The following is a 22185-nucleotide window of genomic DNA, read 5'->3' as shown; positions in this document are numbered from 1 at the left end:
AGGTTGAAGGCTATGGCTCAGTTTCTCCTCTCAGCAGAAATGCAGAATCCTCATCTTCCTGTACATGTCTTATGTCTGCTGTGAAGCCTAAGAAGGCAGATCCATCTCAGGAGCCAGTTGGAGAGTAAGCTTCAGCCTGCTCTTCCACCTAGGAAAGACTGTTGGCTTCAGGACCCTCCACATCTCTAGAAACCTCCTTTTACAACATGAGGAGGTGCAGCACTTCCATGAGAATATTCTTATTATAACAATTATCATTACCTGTATCATTATTCACCTCATTGTGGAGGCTTTTCAGAGCAAAAGGCATTTTGGACTCAACCAAAATGAACAGTTATCTCTGCTGTGACTGCTGCATGCGATCACTCTGGTGGTCTGGAAAGGGCATGGGAGTAGGGGTCTCCACCTGCCAACCCCCCACTCCTTCACGTGCTTTTTCAGTTCTGGGGTGCAGGGCTGCCCCATCCCCACCCCTCACTGTGCAACACTCCAATGGGTGCCCAGTGTGCTCCCTGTGTGTGTGCGAGGGTGACCTGCTGATCCCTCACCCCTTTCCCTATGGAATAGGTTGTCCTTGCCATCTCTGGGTGCGTGGCATCCGGAAGCCCTGCTAGAGCCAGGGTGGTGTTTCACACTGGGGGTTATCCCATCAGAACAGAACACAGCCACAGAGACCCTGGGCTGCTGTACAGCAGGGTTCATCTCTTATCTGAAGGGACTTGAGGGAGAGACTTTTTTCCCAGGCAGATGAAGAAGGAATGGGAAGCAGTAACAGAAACAAAAGAGACTTCTGTTCCCAGAAGAAATATCAGTGTTCCCAGTGAGCTGAGGACCCCAGCAGCTCTGTTATCTCGGGGCTGGGAGGTGGTTTACTGACTCTCTCACTCAGCAAACAGGCATGTTGGTCTCTGCATGCACCTTGGATATTTCATCCTCACTGTCTTCCTGGGACAACAGTTGGGTAAGTCCTGGCTTTTCATCAATGCATACTTCTCCCAAGAAAACCTTTGCCAGCCTTATCAGGTCCATGCAGGGAAATACCCTTGAATAGTGGGAAAATGCTGGGAAATGTCTACTTATTTGGGGTTTGGCACACATTCTCTCAAGGAGCTCTTACTTTTGGAAAGGAAAAGAGAAGAGAAAGAAGAGATACCTCAACCCCCTTCTCCATCTTTTCTCTCCCCTTCCTTGTGATTCCCATTTATAAGAACAGTCAGAGGGAGGATCCAGGGAACTACAGGCCTGTCAGCCTGACCTCAGTACTGGGGAAGGTTATGGGCAGTTCATCTTGAGTGCACTCACATGGCATGTGCAGGACAACCAGGGGATCAGGCCCAGCCAGCATGGATTCATGAAAAGCAGGTCTTTCTTGACTAACCTGATCTCCTTCTATGACTAGGTGACCCACCTAGTGGATGAGGGGAAGGCTGTGGATGTTGTCTACCTAGACTTTAGTAAGGCCTTTGACACTGCCTCTCACAGCATACTCCTTGAGAAGCTGGCAGCTCATGGCTTAGACAGGTGTACTCTTCGCTGGGTAGAAAAACTGGCTGCATGGATGAGCCCAGACAGTTGTGGTGAATGGAGTTAAAACCGGTTGGTGGCTGGTCACAAGTGGTACTCCCCAGGGCTCAGTTTTGGGGCCAGTTCTGTTTAATATCTCTATTAATGCTCTGGACAAGGCGATCAAGTGCACCCTCAGTAAGTTTGTGGATGACAACAAGTTGGGAGGGAGGGTTGATCTGCTTGAGGGTAGGAAGCCTCTACAGAGGGATCTGGACAGGCTGAATGGATGGACTGAGGCCAATTGTATGAGGTGCAACAAAGCCAAATGCCGGGTCCTGCACTTGGGTCACAACAACCCCATGCAGTGCTACAGGCTTGGGGAAGAGTGGCTGGAAAGCTGCCCAGTGGAAAAAGACCTGGGGGTGCTGGTTGACAGCTGGCTGAATGCGAGCCGGCTGCATGCCCAGGTGGCCAAGAAGGCCAACAGCATCCTGGCCTGTGTCAGAAATACTGGCCAGCAGGAGCAGGGAAGCAATTGTTCCCCTGTACGTGGCACTGGTGAGGCTGCACCTTGAGTCCTGTGTTCAGTTTTGGGCCCCTCACTACAGGAAAGACATTGAGGTGCTGGAGCCTGTCCAGAGAAGGGCAATAAAGCTGGTGAAGGACCTGGAGCACAAGTCTTATGATGAGTGGCTGAGGGAACTGGGGTTGTTTAGTCTGGAGAAAAGGAGGCTGAGGGGAGACCTTATTGCTCCCTACAACTACCTGAAAGGAGGTTGTAATGAGGTGGGTACTGGTCTCTTCTATCAAGTAACTAGTGATAGGACACGAGGAAATGGCCTCAAGTTGTGGCAGGGGAGGTTTAGATTGGATATTAGGAAAAATTTCTTTACTGAAAATGTTTTCATGCATTGGAACAGGCTGCCCAGGGAAGTGGTTGAGTCACCATCCCTGGAGGTGTTCAAAAAATGCATAGATGTGGCACTTCAGGACATCATTTAGTGGACCTGGGGGTGTCGGATTGACAGCTGGACTTGATGATCTTAAAGGTCTTTTCCAACCTAAACGATTCTATGATTCTATGACTCAATCTCTTTACCTCTCTCTTCAGTTCCCCTCTTGCCACCACAGGAAATATCAGCTGTCTTTGCAGTCCCATGTTTTTCTCTTTCCACCACAAATTAGCAGATCCTGTCACAGCTCTAATAGAGACTTTAAAACTCTCATCCCACTAACATTAATAGGGTGCCCCAGGCTGTGCTTTTCTGGCTAGCACATGACTGCCATGGCCTCCAGTTTTCTCCTGGTTGTCAACACATCCAGGGCTCCTTATTTCCAAGCCCAGCATTGCATGTACTCAGGGAGCTAGGAGCCCTCAGAGATGACAGGGATGGAGAACCAGGATTAATTTTTTTGCTGTAGGTCCCCAGGCCCATCAACCAGCTGGAGGGGTGCTGGTCCCAGCACACAAATGTCAGGCATGACAGGCTGTTTGTGACAGACTGAAAAAGTTAATGTCTCAAACATTGTGGTGGGGTAAGTTCTGCATAACGATGAACCATTCATAGCAAGGAACCACAGGTGAAAAGAAGCCAATCAGCACAGATCAGCACAGGACATCAGCAACAGGACCAGGAGGGCATGCTGGAGGGTACAGCTCAGTGTTTGGATACACTGTTCTGATATGCAGAGAAGGGCAACTCACAATGCATGGCCAAAGATCAAACAATGGTCATGTCTGCAGGGAAGAAGTTACTCCCCAAACGACCCCCAAGCCCACCGACCCATTTCACGAAGGTTCTGAAAGCACAAACCGCGCTGGTTACCACCAGAATATATGGTTACCACGGGTTACATGGTTTGCTGAGGTAGTTTCATGCCAATTCCTGTTGTGAGAAACCCCGCCACCTGCTGTTAAGCCTCCCAAGTTCAGTTTGCTTCTGCCATGAATAAAATGTTTAACTGATCTTTTGGTGTCGTTTTACCTTAATTTAGCTCGAGGGAATTCCGAATTCACCACGACCCCTCCCTGGTCTGTCCAGCCCAGGTCGTGACACTGTTCCCTGGTCCTCTGGCAATAAGAGCAGGAGCAGGAAAGAGGAGCAGGGACACAGCACAGCTCTCCTCAGGTTCTGTGCTGGCCTGAGAGCTCCAAGCTCCTGCCCCAAATCACTCTCTACCTGACTGTCTGCAGGTCTCAGGATTTTTCTATAGGGCAGGGAACCTTCTCCACCAGTGTTTTGCATCCAGTTCGGTTTTGCTTCCCAGAGACTTTACTTGCAGAGCTGCTGAGCCTCCCTTTCTTTCAGGCACCATGGGGCAGACCACTGTCAACCAGCAAGAAGGTGAAGCAGAAAGACACCTTCCAGACCACCTCCACCTACCAAACCTTACTCTTTTATGCCTTGTTTTGATACCAGCAGAAGAAAGGCCCAGCCTCACAGCTGATCTCATATCACACAGCAGCTGGCCCCAAGTGGAGTGGCCACCTCACCACATTGCTGAACACCACGGGGAAATACAGCCTTCTCCAGCCAGAGGAAGTCGAAGTCTCTGACAGTGTCTTATACCTCTGTGCTGTGTTTATCATTCTGCTGCAGGAAGCTTCCTTGGCTGTGCAACAATGCAGGGGAGGAGGGGATGTGCCTGTGCAAAGCTGAACTAGGTGGAAGGGGCCCTCAGCTCTCCCCTGGCAGTGCTGCTTCCCCTGTGCACCCAGGGATCTGCACTCCAAGATCCTCTTCCAGAAGAAGCCAGTGTCAGTGGCTTGAGACAAAGAAGAAGGTGATGAAAGATTCTCAGGTTCCCTTGTTTTCACCATGGGTTATGTGGTTGTTATGCTCAAGAACTCTGGTGAGCTGATGGGCAATGCAGGAGGTCGGGATCGATTGTACACTGGTTCCTTGCTGCTACTCCTTGTTTTCTGGTGTTCCTTGCTGCACATTGCTTATTCAGGGTTTCCTGCAGGCCTGCCTCTTAGAATACCTGTTATGGGATATGTCTCTCAGAAGTCAGAGTTCAAAGTAAGGTGAAAAACACAAATTGCATGCCATGTCACAATGCTCATTCCCAGATTACATGATTCCAGCAATTTTGGATAATACTCAGAACCATGCTGTGGACCCTCCAGTTGCTGTGTGGCCGTGTGCTGAGATCTGGAGGATCTGCTGGAGGATCTTGCTGAGTATGTTGAAGATGACAGATAGAAATAAGATGTCATTTTGCAGCCTGAACATAATGAGAAAATGCTGCAAAATGTCAAACTGCAAAACTTTTTAAATTCTGTGGGGAAAATTTGGTTACCTCTTTTGTCATCTTATGATATGTCCTCTTGTGACTTTACTGATGAGGATGTGGCCAAGGAAGCATGCCAAAGGGCGGATGACCCTGCAGTACAGTATTAACATTTCTATAGCCTGCTCCACAACAACATATGCATACCTAGAGCTTTACAATCTCCTAGGTACCCTGCCTTTATCTTGACACTATATGTCTCTGATGATATGATGACCCTATGATATCTGTGAGTCAGCCAGGGGACTAGGACCTGCCTCCTTCTTGACTACTTAGGCAAGTAGTCATTTGATGGGCAAATATCCACCAGATAAGCATGTTGTGGAGTTTGTGTCATCAGGCCCCAAATCCTACAGCTACTTGCAGTCTGAAGGAAAATGTTGTTAAAGGTTAAAGGCATCACTCTAAATACAACAAACAGAGGAAAAATCAATTTTGAGGCTCTGAGGGATCTTGTGTTGGATTATGGTGTAAATCCAGACAGTGATGACCCTAAAAAGACTGTGATAGAGCAGTGTTCTATCACCAGGAACAAGCAGAAGTGGGTAATAGAAAACAAAGCTCTTCTGGAAGATGCAGAAGGTGGTCTACGACAAAAGAGTACTGACTACAAGATTAAAAGCCTCTTCTGATCGTGGACATGCACTGAAAACATCCATTTTCTGCTGTCCTGGAAGGGCTTAGAAACTGTGGGGAAAGTTATTTCCTAAAAAGTCTTTTGGAGAATCACAGAATGGTTGAGTTGGAAGGGATGCCTGAAGGTCACCTTGTCCAACCATGCTTCTGAAGCATGGCCAACTAATGCAGGTTCCCCAGGACCATGTCCAGATGGCTTTTGAATATCTCCAAGAAGGGAGAATCCACAACCTCTCTGGGCAACCCACACCAGTGCTCGGTCACACTCACCAGTAAGAAATTGTTTCCTGATGTTTCAGACAGTTTCCTGTGTTTCAGCATGTGTCCATTGCCTGTGGTCCTGTCACTGGGCACCACTGAGAAGACCCTGTCTCTCTCTTCTTTGCAACCTCCCTTCTGGTATTTAGCTACATTGATAAGATCCACCCTGAGCACTCTCTTTTCTGTGCTGAACAGTGCCAACTCTCTCAGCCTTTCCTTATAGGTGAGATGCTCCAGTTCATTCATCATCTTTATGTTCCTTCATTGGATTCTCTCCAGTACTTCCATATCTTCCTTGTATTGGGGAGTCCAGAACTGGATCCAGTACTCCAAGTGTGACCTCACCCCTGCTGACTAGAAGGGAATGATCACCTTCTTTGACCTTCTGGCAACATTCCTCCCAGTGCAGCCCAGAACACTGTTGGTTTTCTTTGAGGCAAGGGCACATTACTGGCTCATTGTCAACTTGGTGTCCAGCAGGACCACCCAGGTCTTTTTCTGCAAAGCTGCTTTACAGCTGGGCAGTCCCCAGCACATACTGGTGCACGGGTTTGTTCCTTGCCAGGTGCAGGACTTTGCCCTTGTATCCAAAGGGGGATGTGTGGGTATCTTGTTACCTTCCCACAGGCACTGCACCAAACCAGCTCCTTCCTCTTGTGTCTCTCAAGGTGCTGACATCAGTTGGGCAGTCTGTTGCAGTCACCTGCACCATCACCTCCTTGCACTGAAATCCCTCCTTCTTTTGGTACTGGTCATTTGGGAGCAGTGAGCCCAGGTACCTTCTGGGCACTGGCGGGTCCTCCAAGAACAGTGGCTGCTTTGTCCAGGGGATGTTCACTACCTGGGCAGATTTCAGCTGAGGGTCTGTGATTTACAGGGCCAACCTCAGCTCGCAGCCTTGACTGACAGAGGAGTGCATTACTGCAGAATTAGATGCAGAGCGGTGAAGGGTCCTCTTTCCATTGTATGCAAAGTACCCACCAAAATAAGAAACACAGGAAAAGCTTCAGATTTGCCAGGAAACTGGAAAGAAAGAAAAGTACTGCACAGGAGCAGCAGTTTGTGGTGCCAGGGCTGCTCCTTGGCACTTCTCTGCTCACCAGCTCCAAACATCAGGATTTTACCTCCCGCCCCTTGGTCCCTTTCCTTTTCACTGTGCCAGCAGCGGTTGGGAAGTCCCAAGCCCTGCTCTTATGCCTCCCACAGGCATAGAGCTGCACTGGAGTTTGGGCTGCAGATCTCCTCACTCCACCACCCCAACAGCCTGCCCTACCCCAGCCAGCACTGAGCCAATCCATCAGAATCAGGATTACGTCCTCCTATTCTAGGAATTTGTATGTTCACCCATTAAAATACCTTTCTTACCCCTTATCAGGTTCCTACCCATCTCTGAGTCTTCATGCACAGAGAAATACTGAACAGCTGCTTCCAAAATAACAGAAGCTAAAGTAAGAGAAACATGAAACCTTTTGAAAAGAACACTACACCTGTGTTTCCCAGAGCCCTGAACGTTACAAGGAGCCGTTGTGCTTTCAAAAGCCTTCCCACCAACAAAGAGCATACAAATGCAGATACACTCTACAGTGAGAGAGAGATGTTCCTTCACAGAGTAAATCTTACAAAGGGAGAGGGAAACCCAGGGAAAAGTGCAGAAAGCCACTGCTACTGTCCACTCCCTGCTGTGAAGAAAGGAAAGGCAAAATGAGAACAAGCCTCATTCTTACCCTCCTCACCCCAGAGGTGTGACTATGTCACACATGCTTTGGTACACTGCAGGATGCAGTCATTTCATTGTGCTGCCAAAAGTGTCTTGTTCTGTAGTGTGCTGAGAGTCTCCCGAGGGACAGGGATTGTGGAGCTGGGAACAATGATCTTCACCATGGCTGTGCCAGCATGCGTTCTGCTAATCCAGTCAGGTAGGTGTATTTGTGCACTTCCTATTGTCTCACGCAGTTTTTAGTAGGTTACGCGGAGGTCTGTGCTGACAAGAGGATGAGGTCAGGGAGAAATGCAGAGGGGTAATGGAAGTAGGTATCTGAACTTTCCTTTTCTTTGGAAACACAGAATGGTTTGGGGCAAACACAGCCTTAAACACAGAGCAAGTGAGAGAAGGAAGCAAGCTGCTCTGCAGACACATTTCTGCCTGTGTTGCAGGTCTTGTTGGAGGTGTCCGCCAGAAGCAGTTCTTCTCTGAGGTTACAGCCACAGTTGGGCAGCGAGTGGTTCTGCCCTGCCAGTCCACCACTGAGGACAGTGACAGCACTCTGAATTTCTTCTGGTTCCGTCAGCTCCCAGGGAAAACCTTGAAATTTCTCCTGCAAGCGTTTACAGCTTCAGGGAATGACAAGTTCCGCAATGGCCAATTCTCAGTGGTGGTCTACAAAAATAAAACAGCCCCCTTAGAAATAGCGACTGTCTCTTTCCAAGACACTGCAATTTATTACTGTGCTCTGAATCGCCACGTTGAGCTAAGCCCCATTTCCGCTTGTGCAAAATCTGCATCATCAAGAACAGCACAGGAGGGGTAAGGCTCTGCATCTTCCAGTCTTGGCAGTGCTTTCATCCCCAAAATGATCCTCTCCTTCTTCTATCAACCTTTCCAACATCTCTTATCCCAACTCTTCCCTACTTTTCTCAAAGACCCCACCTATGCAGAGGTATTCAGACCAGGGACTTAGAAATGCAGAACCATGGGACTTTGCAGAAGCCAAGACACTCAGCTTTCCTCAGTTCCTCATACAGAAACCAACACCCTTCAAGGAAACAATCAACAACCCTGGACATAACCTCCAGTTGCAGCATCAATCCTTACCTGCTTTTGATTCCTCCGGGAGTTGATGCTGCAGAAACAGTGCTGCTGGGGTGACAGTGTCCTGGACAAGGTCTTGACCCAGCTGTGGGCAGAGCTGTGGGATCCATGTCTCTGCTTTGCTCCTGGCCAGACCTAGCTCTCAACACAGCTACCCGATGGACCACAGACCCTCATCTTGCTCCTCTTTGCAGAGCAGCCAAGGAGCAGGAAAGCAGATTTTACCTTAGTGCCTCAGAACTAGGCAGGGTATCCATCTCTGTGCTGCATACGGTTAAACGATGAGATCCTCCCACACCCCTGTCAGCATAAAGTCAACTTCTCTGGAAAATACTAATAAATGGAAGAGCTAAAGAAGGTGCAGTAAAACTAAGAAATACCTAAGAGACCAATAACATTGCAGCTCATGAGGCAAGAGGCTCTACATATTAATAAGGGGTACCCCCTAACACTGCTCTGAGATCACTAAATAATAAAGCTTGATAAAGACGAAGATGAATAAGATGAAGATGATGATCATGGTGGTGGTGGTGGGATTCCCCTGGGGTGAAGTTCAGTATTTGGTAGCACTGAGGACCCAAAGGCAATTTGTTTTAGGCAGCCCAGAGCCCGGGCAGGACTCAGGTTGGCCTGTTCTCCCCATAGAACAGGCCAGGGGGCCTCCTGCAGCCAAATAGGTCCTGTTGCCCACAAGAGGTTTTCCCACCAGGACAACCATAACTGCAGTACATTGGCCATCAACACAATGGATCTGAAGGACACCTTCTTGTGTCCTAGCAGGAATGACAAAAAAAGACATCCAAGGCTAGCCTGGCAATTTCTTCTACTTTCTCTTTACCACCTCTCAGCTCTTGGGTTCAGGGTTGGCACAGGCCGGACAAGTGCCAAGGGAATAACAGGGTTCTGACTGGAGCATAGAGTGGGGTGAAGCTGAAGCACGAAGGGATGAAAAGCGTACAGGCAGGACAAATATGGGGAAAGGTAGGGGTAGCTAAAATGGAGCAGTTCTGCCTATGTGGACTCCCATATCTGTGGGATTATTTGCTGTACCGGAAAGGATGACAAGGAGACTCAATTGCTGAGGGCCCAGGCAGATCCCTGCAGATCCCATAACCTCCATACCAGCATCTCCTACTACCCACCTCTACTGTTTCCTCAACATGGAAGGCAAAGTGTACATAGCCCAAGGCCACAGGTCACACACAGGACCGCCATCCAGCCCAAAAGGAAAAAAAGGCAAGAATAGGATAGTTGGCCCTGCCTACCCTGCACCATCCCTTCATATGTTCGTATAAGCTGATGAAATCCCCCCAGAGCCTTCTCTTCTCCAGGGTAAACAGTCACAGCTCTCTCAGCCTTTCCCCATGTAAGACCTGCTCCAGTCCCACCATCAACTTCATGGCCCTCCGCTTGCCTCTCTCCCGTACACCCAAGTCTCTCCTGCAGTGGGGAGCCAAGAAGTGGAGCTAGTACTCCAGGCGTGACCTCGCCAGTGCTGAGTAGAGGGGAAGGATCACATCCCCGGCCTGCTGGCAAAGCTTTTCCTCATGTAAGAGCTGCTCCAGTCCCATCATCACCTTCATGGCCCTCCACTGGCCTCTATCCCGTACGCCCAAGTCTCTCCTGCAGTGGGGAGCCAAGAAATGGAGCTAGTACTCCAGGCGTGACCTCGCCAGTGCCGAGTAGAGGGGAAGGATCACCTCCCTGAAACACTCCTCCTGGTGCAGCCCAGCAGACCCCTAGCCATCTCTGCCGCGAGGGCCCACGGCTGAGTCATGGTGCAGGTGTCGTCCAGCAGACCGCTTGGGTCCTTTTCTGCGAAGGCGGTTTCCATCGGAGCAGCCCCCAGCCTGCCCTGGTGCGCGGGGTCGCTCCTCCCCAGGCGCAGCCCGCTGTCAGCCCACTTCTCCGGGCTGTCTCGGTCCCCGCGGGCGGGGACTGGACGGGAGCGAGGCCAGGGCGGGCTGGGGGTGCGGGGCACGGGGAGCGTCCTGCGAGGGGACGCTGCGGGCCGGCAGCCTTCGGCAGGGCTCGGCCGGGCGACGAGCCGGGCCAGCGCCGGAGCCGCGCTGGGAGCCGAGGGGCAGGAGCCTTCGCCTCCCGGGGCGCCGCGCTCCTCCTCTGCCGACGCCCCTGCCCCGCGGCCCTCCCCGCGCCGCCCCTTCTCCTGCCGCCGAGGGGCCGCGGCCCCGGGGGGCCGGGTCTGTTGGGGGCGGGCAGAGGCGTCGGCGCTGCCCCGGCGAGGGGCCGAGCCGGCGGGGCGCGCAGAAGCCGGCCCGAGCCCGAGCCCGAGCCCGAGCCCGGGCCCGGGCCCGAGCGCGGCTCCGCTCGGCTCCTCTGCGGCTCCCGCCGGGCCCTTCAGCCCCGGCCGGCCCCGGCGCGGCAGGGCACGATGGCGCCCGGGCTGGGGCCGTGGCTCCTGGCCTTGGCCTTGGCCGCGGGGCCGGCAGGTGAGAGCCGGGCGGGGCGGGCAGCGAGCCCGGGGCTGGGCCCGGGGCTGGGGCTGCCCGGGGCCGCGGCCGCTCCGGCGCCGGGCGCGCTGTCGCCTGGCGCTGGCCTTCCTTAGCGGGGAGGCGGGGAGCGGGCGGCGGAGAGTGCGGGGGAGAGGGCTTTCGGGCAGCGGGTCGGGGCGCAGGTGTCGGGAGCAGGCGCGGCTCAGCCCCGGGGCGGCTGGGGCTGTGCCGGGGCGGCGGGTGAGCGTCCTCGGGCCGTGGGCGCGCCCTGCCCGGCTGCCTGCGCTCTCCGTCCGCAGGGCTGTGGGCGCAGCTGAGGCTGGTGGAGGACGGCGGAGGGCTGCGAGCGCCCGGGGGCACCGTGCGCCTCTCCTGCCGGGGATCCGGATTCAGCTTCGGTAATACCGGAATTTGGTGGTACCGTCAGTCGGCCGGCGGCAGTCTCGAGTGGTTGTCCGTTATCAGCCATGATTCCTTATTCATTCGATTCGAGCACTCAGTGCAGGGTCGAGCCACGGTGTCCCGGGACAATTCCCGGTCCGAGTCGATTCTGTCCCTGCGGGACCTGCAGCCTCGGGACTCTGCCCGCTACTTCTGCGCTGTTGCACGGAGACAGGAAATCCAGCTGAGCTTTAACAAAAACTTGCTGAGGCCCGGCCCAGGGTGCACAATATTTGGAGCCAGTGAGTGCTGAGGTGGCTGAAGGCTGTTCCCGGGAGGAAATTGTATATCAGTGCACACTGCAGGTGGTCCTGGCTTTCAGCAAGAGCTCCTTTCCCAGCACTGCCAAGTTCCATCACCTGAGTCCCAAATGCAGTGTTTTATTCTGAGAAGGGGGTTCAATGTGTTTCTGTCACCCAACCCGGCCGGCTGCTCTGCCTGCCTGCCTGCAGCCCCCCGCTGCCCTCCCTTGGCCCCTTCTTCCCTGGAGTACCCAAAGCACTTGGGCTTTGGCAACACCGTTGCCTGGCAATGCCATTGCCTGCTTCCATTGACCCTTTTGTGGGCCATTGCCTTGCAGTGGTGATAGTAAAGCAGTCATGGAACAGCCCTGGTTTTGTTTCAGGTGCATTTCAGGGTGATGAGATCCAAGCGATGAGGTCTACAGTGTGGTGGTAAGCAGGGAATACTGGACCTTGCGACGCACTTACAGCTCCAATGCCTCCTATATTTACATGGCCTCGTATCAGCAGCGTCCCAGTGGGCCGCTGCAGTACTTGCTGCCGAGCCAGGGCCGGGGAGGCTCCTACAGCCACACAGCCCCTTTTGCCCACAAAAGGTTTTCCTGCCAGGCTGACAAGAGGTCCGGGACACTGATCATTACCAAGCTGGAGCTGGGGTACAGTGCGCTCTAGTACGGCACCCTGCAGGGACCACAGTGAGAGACACTTGGGTCGTGCCTGAGCAACATCAGCTTCCACCGCTCCTGCTTTCCCCTCCTGCACGTTCACGGGAGTCACAGCCTATCTCAATGGTGAGTCAGTGAGTGGAATGTGCCTGTATTCAGACAGAGAGGGGTGTCGTTGTGGCCCGGTGCTGTCAGTTGTTCAGAGAATAGAATAGAATAGACTAGAAGAATAGACTATTTCAGTAGGAAGGGACCCTCAACCATCATCTAGTCCAACTGCCTGACCAGTTCAGGACTGACCAAGTGAAAGCATGTTATTAAGGGCATTGTCCAAATGCCTTTTAAACACTGACAGGCTTGGGGCATCAACCACCTCTCTAGGAAACTTGTGCCAGTGTTTGAGCACCCTCTCGGTAAAGAAATGCTTCCTAATGTCAAGCTAGAACCTCCCTTGGAACAGCTTTGAACCATTCCTGCACAACCTATCACTGGATCCCAGGGAGAAGAGATCAGCACTTCCCTCTTCACTTCCCCTCCTCAGGAAGCTGTAGAGAGCAACGAGGTCAGCCCTTAGCCTCTTTTTCTCCAAAAAGAGGCCCAAAGCCCAAAGCAAGGCAAGCCCAAAGCCTCAGCTGCTCCTCACAGAACATACCTTCCAGCCCTTATGGGGGGAATCCTGATGTGGGAAATCTAAGCAGAGCAGATCTGTGTGCAGAGAGGAGCCGGGCAGAGCTGAGCAGGAGCCACTCTGGCTGTGTGTAACACCCTGTGCGTGCTGTCATTGCCCATCCTTGCAAATTGGACAGGGGCAGAGGAGGAGTTGGACGTTTCCACACGGGAACTTAGCACACCCTTCCCAGCCTTTCAAGCATTGCATAAATTGAGGAGATGATCCTTCCCCTCTACTCACAGAATCACTTAATGACTGCGTTTGGAAGGGACCTCCAAAGGTCATCTGGCCCAACCCCTCTACTCCAGCAGGGCTACTGAGAGCCGGTTCTGTTGCGCAGGACTATGACCAGCCATCTTTTGAATAACTCCAAGCCTGGCGATGCCACAAGCTTCCTGAGCAACGTGTGCCAGTGCTTACTCACCCGCATGCTGAAAAAGGATTTTCTGATGTTCAGAGGGATACCTTGAGACATCGCAGCCTGTTCATCCTTGTCTCCTGGGGTCACAGGTGCCCTTTCTCAGGTGCAGACAAAGGCCTCGGGCCCCACAGTAGGGAAGGTCTCAGAGATACCTGCCACATCTCTGGTGTACCCACCATCAATGGCAGCTACACTTGGGACTGGATCTAGCAGACTCGTGGCAGAGACCTGCAGCATATAGTGTTGCGGTATCCATGGTTAAAATCCTGATCCATGGCTCTTTGCAGGGGAACCCCAACAAGGAGGATATGGAGGGTGCCCACCACCAGCACTATACTCCAGCTGTCCATGAGCTTGGGCCATAGGGAACCCAGCATGTCCTACCATGTCGGGACAGCCCCAAGTGTCCCAGGGCACCTTAGGCCATCCTGGCCCTGCATCCCCCTGTGATGGTCTGACAAATTCAATGTCTCAAACATCCACTAAAAGAGCTTTGCTGGAGAAAACGGCATCTGTAAAAATGCTGGAGTTTTGTGATCAGGACAATGTGGCCAGAGGAGAGGGCCCCACGGAGGGTGGGAACACACTTCTCCAAAGCCCCAATTCCTTCTCTTAAGTGACCAGGAGAAGGAACAGAATTTATGCCTTCCTGGAGGAAGAAGGCCCCACAGAAGTTGGGACTGTGCTTCTATCTTAAGTGGTCATGCCAGCAGGGAAGGAGAGGCAACTCCACAATGAAACCCCCCCCAAAGCTCACTGACCGATTCCAGTGAAATCCAGGCGTGGGAACTGCGCATGTTGAGATAGTCAACTAACACACTATAAAAGAAGAGAGAATGAGTCCTCAGTGCACGCCCTCCGGAACTGGATCTCTACGCTGGCTGGACCAACGCTTGACCCAGGACTGGTGAAACCCTTCTCTTCTCTCTTTCTTTCTTTCTCTCATTCTCTCTCTCTCCCTCTTTTTCTTCTCTCTTTTCCACAGTCCCTACACCTCATCCTTTTAAACATAAACTGTTGACCAAGTCTGAGACTAGGAGTGGATCCAGCTGCTCCTGAGCTCCTCTTTGAGAAGGAGTCCAGAAAGCATGGGGGTCTGCTCTGAACCTCGTGACTCAACGGGAGGGCTCTTCTTCTGATACATTTCATGTTCCTTTTTCCATTTCATTTTTCTATACTTCCCTCCTCTTCTCAAACAGCAGCTTAAGGACATGTTGCAAGGTTCATATTAACAAGTTCATGAGTCCTTGGACAAAGTTAGCTAGGTTGAATAAATGTTGGTTGTTGTTTGAACTCCCCTGGTGTCGTTTCACCTTAATTCTGACAAAGGAAATCCACGAACCTGAGTCACTCCAACTTGGGACGCGACACCTCCTGCTTCTCTTCGTGGCTTCAAGCCTCCAGTTTCAGTGGGTTCCTCTACCCTGTGCAACTGCCTTTTTCCACCCTAGTCCTGGAGATTCCCTCCCCAAAGGGACATGTTGGAGCACCCATCAAAAGAGAGCAGAGGGAAGGGATGCAGAGAGTTCGTGGAGGGCCACTGTGAAGTAGGCGATGGTCCCGAAAATGGTGGAAGAAGTCAAGAGGGTGACACTGTGTCAGGGCTCAGTAGGTGACCCCTCCTGTGGTTGTAGGGGAGCTCTGAGTTCCTGCGGAGTACAGTGAGCACAGAGAAGGGAGTGACCCTGCTCTGCTGAGGAGCCCCAACATTCTCGTCCCTGCTGAGTCCTGTGCACGTGAGTTTTGGGGGATGAGCTGCGGAGCTTGAGCCTACACATGTACCACAGAGGTTCAGTGCCACGGACAGCCAAGATCTCACCTGCCCTTTGCTGCTTGGGGAGTCTGGGAAGGCTTTGATGGGAAGAGGCAGCAGGTTAGTGTCAGCAGGAGGGAGCACATGCCAGAGTAGGGTGCTGGGCCAGAGCTGAGGGAGCAGAGGGGGAGCATATCTGCCTAGGGCTGCCCTGTCCAAGCAGAGTTGGGCTCAGAGGAGTCACATCCAGGAGCAGCATCTCAGCAGCACCAAGGGAAAGGGGCCCCCAGGGAAGACAACCTGACAACCCATAGGGCCAGCTCCAAAATCCCAGCAGCACTCTCCAATCCTTTTTGAAGGGGAAGATTGGGGGTGGCTCAAAACCAGCATGTCACCTTTTACCCACCAGAGGTTTCCCTGCCATATGAGGGCTCTGTTATTGCACCCTGCAGGGTGAGAGACACCTGGGAGTGCACCAACAGCTTCAACTTCTTCTGCTCCTCCAGCCCCACCTTTCACCTTCACTGTTATCATAGACCAAAGGTGCAACTAGGAACCACTAGGACTGACTACAGGGACAGAGGCACAGACAGGGAAAACATGGGCAGAGCTGTTCTGCAGGCAGAGAGAAGCTGCAGAGAGGTGAGACAGAGTGGGCCTGGCCATGTGGACTGCCATGTGCATGGGGTTATTCTTCATCCTAGGTAAGTGGAAAGAAGGGGTGATGCCCTCCAGGAACTGAGCATGCCCCTGTGCTCTGCATGGCTCTGTGCAGCTGTGCTGACTGCTTGCAGCCTGCCCTGCCTCTGCCTCTCGATGTCGTCAAACATCCCTGCAGAGCACAGTGGGAAGAGGCCTCCTCCTCTTCTAGCTGTGAGTTAGGCACATCTCTCCAGCCTGTCTCCTCTGCAGTGTGGGGACAAGCAGGGCACCTACCTGCTCCTTCCACATCTTGGGGCCTGATGTTTTACACCTGGAGCAGACACACTGCTCATGGGGCACTGCAGCCCATCTTGCAAAGGCAAGGTCTTAGGATGGCAGCATAGGGCCCAAGGCCCACTTGCCTGTGAGAAGTCCTTGTCCATTTTTCCTTGCCTTGTTTATCCATGCAGGCCTCCTGGCATTTTTACCTGACTCCTTGCTCGTTGAGATGGGTGGTCTTGAATTCAGCACTGGTGAGACTGTGGACTGCTGTGTCCACTCCTGGGCTGCCCAGCAGAGGAAAGATATGGATATAGCAGAGCAAATGCAATGAAGGTCCATGAAGATGAGGGCAAGAGCATCTGACACACAAGGGAAGCCTGAGAGGACTGGGGTTTTACTGTCAATGTCACTACTGGAACAGGTTGTCTCCACTCTCAGAGATACTCAAAACTGAACTGGACAACGTTGTGGGCAGCCTACCATGGTGGCTTGACCCAAGATGGCAGCTAAGCCCCAAAGAGCTGCCCACTTACTCCCTCCACAGCGGGACAGGAGGCAGAATCGGAAGGGTAAAAGTGAGAAAATTTGTGTGTGGAGATAAAGAGAGTTTAATAAGCAAAGCCAAAGCTGCACACACAAATGATGCAAAATAATAAGCTCATTCTCTGCTTCCCATTGGCAGGCAGATGTTTAGCCATTTCCAGGAAAGCAGGCCTTCACCACGCATAATGGTTACTTGGGAAAGGCAAATGTCATAAATCTAAATAACCACATTTCCTCCTTCTTTCCCCCAGCTGTTATTGCTTCACATGGTGTCACGCGGTATGGAATGTCCCTTTGGCCAGTTGTGGTCAGCTGTACAGCTCGTGGGGGAACATGAGAAACAGAAGAAGCAGTGACGCTACATAAGCACTGTTCAGCAATAGCTAAAACATTGGTGTGTTATCAACATGGTTTTGGTCAAAAAAAAATTGCAGCTGCCTATACTGGCAGCTAGGAAGAAAAGTAATTCTGTCCCAGCTGCACCCACTACAGTTACTGAACACCGTTTGACCCTGCTTTAAGCAGGAGGGTTCAACTAGACCTTTTCCAGAGGTCCATTACAGCCTCCACTCTTCTACCATCCTAGGAGCAAAGCTGGTGCTTCTTCTGCTCCCCTTTTCTTATGTTGTTTCTGGGGAGCCTGAGAGGACAGCATGAGGCCGGATGGCCAGCCAGAGCTTTTAAGAGACAGCTTTGGGGGCTGGAAAGACTGTGAGAGTACTCCTGAATCCTTGGGCAGGAAGTGAAGCCCTTGCCAAGAAGTGAAGCTAGTAGTCCAGGCATGACCTTGCCAGTGCTGAGTAGAGGGGAAGGATCACCTCCCCGACCTGCTGGCAAAGCTTTTCCTCATGTAAGAGCTGCTCCAGTCCCATCATCACCTTCATGGCCCTCCGCTTGCCTCTCTCCCGTACGCCCAAGTCTCTCCTGCAGTGGGGAGCCAAGAAGTGGAGCTAGTACTCCAGGCGTGACCTCGCCAGTGCCGAGTAGAGGGGAAGGATCACCTCCCTGAAACACTCCTCCTGGTGCAGCCCAGCAGACCCCTAGCCATCTCTGCCGCGAGGGCCCACGGCTGTGTCATGGTGCAGGTGTCGTCCAGCAGACCGCTTGGGTCCTTTTCTGCGAAGGCGGTTTCCATCGGAGCAGCCCCCAGCCTGCCCTGGTGCGCGGGGTCGCTCCTCCCCAGGCGCAGCCCGCTGTCAGCCCACTTCTCCGGGCTGTCTCGGTCCCCGCGGGCGGGGACTGGACGGGAGCGAGGCCAGGGCGGGCTGGGGGTGCGGGGCACGGGGAGCGTCCTGCGAGGGGACGCTGCGGGCCGGCAGCCTTCGGCAGGGCTCGGCCGGGCGACGAGCCGGGCCAGCGCCGGAGCCGCGCTGGGAGCCGAGGGGCAGGAGCCTTCGCCTCCCGGGGCGCCGCGCTCCTCCTCTGCCGACGCCCCTGCCCCGCGGCCCTCCCCGCGCCGCCCCTTCTCCTGCCGCCGAGGGGCCGCGGCCCCGGGGGGCCGGGTCTGTTGGGGGCGGGCAGAGGCGTCGGCGCTGCCCCGGCGAGGGGCCGAGCCGGCGGGGCGCGCAGAAGCCGGCCCGAGCCCGAGCCCGAGCCCGGGCCCGGGCCCGAGCGCGGCTCCGCTCGGCTCCTCTGCGGCTCCCGCCGGGCCCTTCAGCCCCGGCCGGCCCCGGCGCGGCAGGGCACGATGGCGCCCGGGCTGGGGCCGTGGCTCCTGGCCTTGGCCTTGGCCGCGGGGCCGGCAGGTGAGAGCCGGGCGGGGCGGGCAGCGAGCCCGGGGCTGGGCCCGGGGCTGGGGCTGCCCGGGGCCGCGGCCGCTCCGGCGCCGGGCGCGCTGTCGCCTGGCGCTGGCCTTCCTTAGCGGGGAGGCGGGGAGCGGGCGGCGGAGAGTGCGGGGGAGAGGGCTTTCGGGCAGCGGGTCGGGGCGCAGGTGTCGGGAGCAGGCGCGGCTCAGCCCCGGGGCGGCTGGGGCTGTGCCGGGGCGGCGGGTGAGCGTCCTCGGGCCGTTGGCGCGCCCTGCCCGGCTGCCTGCGCTCTCCGTCCGCAGGGCTGTGGGCGCAGCTGAGGCTGGTGGAGGACGGCGGAGGGCTGCGAGCGCCCGGGGGCACCGTGCGCCTCTCCTGCCGGGGATCCGGATTCAGCTTTAGAGATTACGAAGTTAGGTGGTACCGTCAGTCGGCCGGCGGCAGTCTCGAGTGGGTGTCCTACATCAGCAGGCCATCGGGTACTACTAAGCGGTACGGGGCAGGAGTGCAGGGTCGAGCCACTGCGTCCCGGGACAATTCCCGGTCCGAGTCGATTCTGTCCCTGCGGGACCTGCAGCCTCGGGACTCTGCCCGCTACTTCTGCGCTGTTGCACGGAGACAGGAAATCCAGCTGAGCTTTAACAGAAACTTGCTGAGGCCAGGCCCAGGGTGCACAACATTTGGAGTCAGTGAGTGCTGAGGTGGCTGAGGGCTGTTCCCGGGAAGAGATTGTCTATCAGTGCACACTGCAGGTTTTCCTGGCTTTCAGCAAGAGCTCCTTTCCCAGCACTGCCAAGTTCCATCACCTGAGTCCCAAATGCAGTGTTTTATTCTGAGAAAGGGGTTCAATGTGTTTCCGTCACCCAAGCTGGCCGGCTGCTCTGCCTGCCTGCAGCCCCTCGCTGCCCTCCCTTGGCCCCTTCTTCCCTGGAGTACCCAAAGCACTTGGACTTTGGCAACACCATTGCCTGGCATTGCCATTGAAACTGAAGTATAGCAGGTGAGGCCTGTGGCAAGCAGAGGAGCCTGGCAGTTCATAGGTAAACAGCTTGAGAGCTATAACTTTGGTCCAACACGCTCCACTCAAACCTGTCGTTCTGTTGAAAAACTCGTGCCCCATGTTGGGCTCCAAAAAGGACTGCTGAGGGTAAACCCTGGTAGGCAGCTAATCCACGCACAACTTCTCTCTCACAGCCCCCTCAGCAGGATCGGGGAAAGAATCAGAGGGGAGAAGGAAGAGAACACATGGGTTGAGAGAAAGACAGTTTATTCTTTACTAGTAAGGCCTTTTAAAACTTTTGCCTTCCCAGGTGTGCTGTGAGGAGGAGGCAGTGGTGGAGCTGGGGTTCGTACAAAGGGGTCCCCCTTGCTCTGGCCCTGACAGCCTTGAGGGGCTTAGTTGCAGTAGTGGAGCAGGCGTTCTTTGGGCTGAATGAGTGCAAGAGGAGTGACAACAGCTAAGACTGGTTGTGTGGAGCAAGCCATCCTCTCCCCACACCCCCCCTCATGTTTTCTCCAGGAGGGCATCTGTGGGGTGAACAAAGCTGGGGGAGGGATGGAAGAAGAGAATCCCTAAAGAGCATGTGCCTGAGCAGATGCAGGGATCCACCTGCCAAGGGTGTCAGCTTCTGTTGCTTTCTTTTGCCAGTTCAGGCATGGTGCACAAGGAGATGGTGCATAAGGCGATGTGGAAGTGCATGCCCTGCAGCTCTGCAGAAACCTGCCAGGGCAGAGCAGGGGCACAAAGAGGATTTTGTTTCTGTGCCCCGTCTCCACATTCAGGCACCCCACACTGTCCCTGCCTGCTGGATGTGCAGGGCAGAAGGGCTCAGGCACTGCAGAGTGGTCTGATGAGGTCTCTGAGGGGCAGCCCTGCAGCCTGGCAGGACCCAGGTGTGGGAGGGGAGAGCCAGGAGGGGAGAGACAAGGGCTGGGAGAAGGAGCACAGAGGAGCCGTGCAGAGCTGAAAGGGGGAGTGTGGGGAGAAGGAGTAGGAGTGTGTGGGGTTATATCGGCTGTGAGAGCCTAGGGACTCTGTCCTCTCCTGCTGGGGATTCTGCTACAGCTTTGAGTGTTATGGAGTTCGGTGGTACCGTCGGGCACCTGGAGGCAGACCTGAGTGAGTTCCCTACATCAGCAACTACTCAGGTACCACAAAGCAGTACAGGGCAGCAGTGGAGGGTCAAGCCACAGCCTCCCAGGACAGTTCAGGGGTTGAGTCATCTCTGTCCCCACGTGCCGTGCACCTCCAGGCTCTGCCTGTGCTGTTTGCATGGAGACAGGAGTTCTTCCAGCTGAACTTTAGCACAACCCTGCTGCCAGGGTTCCAGCTCTGGACTTTGGCATTGGAAGGGAGGCACGTGCCACAGTTATTCAAGGCTGATCCCAAAGCGTTGTGTAGTTAAAGCATACAGTTTTCAAATGTTAGATTCAGACAGGGATGTCCTACCTGTTTCTGTCCCTGAATAGGCTTTAACCCTTCTGCTTGCCATCTTCCCATGTGTCATGCCAACCCTCTCTCCTCTCATGCCGCCAAATGCCTTTGCCTTTGGAAAGAAGTTTTGCTGTTTCTGTCAGTTCCTATTAGGGACAGGTGCCCAGTCATAGCCCTGCTCTGGTTTTGGGCATGGTTCAGGTTGACTCAGTCCAGCCCATGAGTTTTGCTGCCTGAGGGGTGAGCAGAGGAAATGGGGAAGGCACAAAGGGTGATTTGGGAGCACACGGGGAGAATGGTGAAGTGTGCTTCTCTTCCAGATCTGAGACTACGATGGGAGCAAGAGCTTGTGAGCATGTGTGTCTGCAGCTGCTGGATCCCAGCTGTCACAGGCAGAAGCCCAGGGAAGTGATAGAGTAGATGGAGCAACTGTTTGAGCTCTTGCTGCCTGTTCATCTGTGTCTCCTGGGGTTGCAGGTGCCTTTTCTCAGGTATAGACAGAGGCCTCTGAGCCCACATTAAGTACTAGTTTCAAGACTAGTCTGGGCTGGCTTTTCCCAGAAACAGGCACAGTGGTGCTGCAGCAGGCCGCAGTAGCAGAGTCTCTCACAAGCACACACAAAATGATGAACATGTTGTTAACCTTCTGCCTTCCTTCTCGGTCTGTCCCACAGGCAGGAAGCAGCAGGGAAAGAGGTTTGCCTAGGAAGAAGCACAGCAAGCATTGAAGAACTATAATTGGGACATGGAAAGCCAGAGTTGAACCGAGTTTTCAAACCTTATGTTGTTCAGAGAGCCCCAGGGTGGCGCAATAGAAGGAGCTGAGCTGCAGAGCGTCTTCTCCCTGGAGGTGATGAATGGTCCTTTTGTTGTGCTGTTACTGTTGGCTTCCTGTGTGTCTATATGCTCATGTGTGTACACTGGGGGCCAGGGTAGAATTTTGTGGGAGACGCCAACAAGGAAGATATGGAGGGTGTCCTGCGCCACAATCCAGCCCTCCCTGATTCTGGGGACTGTAGGGAACCCAGCATGTCCTACCATGGTGGGACATCCCCAAGCGGCCCAGGGCACCTTAGGCCACCCTGGGCCTGCATCCCCCTGCTTCTTTTCCTGGCCTCATGCCTCCAGTTTCAGTGGGCTCCTCTACCCTCTGCACCTCCCCTTCCCTCACCTGTCCTGGATCCCCTCCCAAAGGGGCCATGTTGGAGCACCCATCAAAAGAGAAGGGAGGGGAAGGATTCAGACAGTCTGTGGAGTGGGCAATGCTCCCCCAAATGGTGGTAGCAGTCAAGAGGGTGACACTGTGTCAGGGCTCAGTAGGTGTCCCCTCCTGTGGTTGTAGGGGAGCTCTGAGTTCCTGCGGAGTACAGTGAGCACAGAGAAGGGAG

The 22185-nt window shown here is 54.2% G+C and overlaps 1 protein-coding gene, 1 long non-coding RNA gene and 1 gene segment (V, D, J or C); 2 read left to right on the top strand and 1 right to left on the bottom strand.

The window, feature by feature from the left end:
- Positions 1–22185, top strand: part of LOC126038902 (M1-specific T cell receptor alpha chain-like) — a 198391-nt gene that overhangs the window by 7448 nt on the left and 168758 nt on the right. The gene's annotated exons all lie outside the window — the stretch shown is intronic.
- Positions 10830–22185, top strand: part of LOC126038909 (Ig heavy chain V region C3-like) — a 30997-nt gene continuing 19641 nt past the window's right edge. Inside the window, 2 exon segments of the V gene segment in view lie at positions 10830–10956; positions 11259–11654. Coding sequence covers positions 10899–10956; positions 11259–11653 — 453 coding nt within the window.
- Positions 12626–22185, bottom strand: part of LOC126038957 (uncharacterized) — a 47230-nt gene continuing 37670 nt past the window's right edge. Inside the window, exon 4 of the long non-coding RNA XR_007506133.1 lies at positions 12626–12680. This is a non-coding gene — a long non-coding RNA (uncharacterized LOC126038957). The remainder of the gene's footprint in view (positions 12681–22185) is intronic.

The sequence above is a fragment of the Accipiter gentilis genome, chromosome 5, assembly GCF_929443795.1.
Source record: "Accipiter gentilis chromosome 5, bAccGen1.1, whole genome shotgun sequence".
In the NCBI taxonomy this organism is placed as follows: Eukaryota; Metazoa; Chordata; class Aves; order Accipitriformes; family Accipitridae; genus Astur; species Astur gentilis.
Note: the sequence above shows the minus strand (reverse complement) of the source record. Positions and strands in the feature narration are given on the sequence as shown.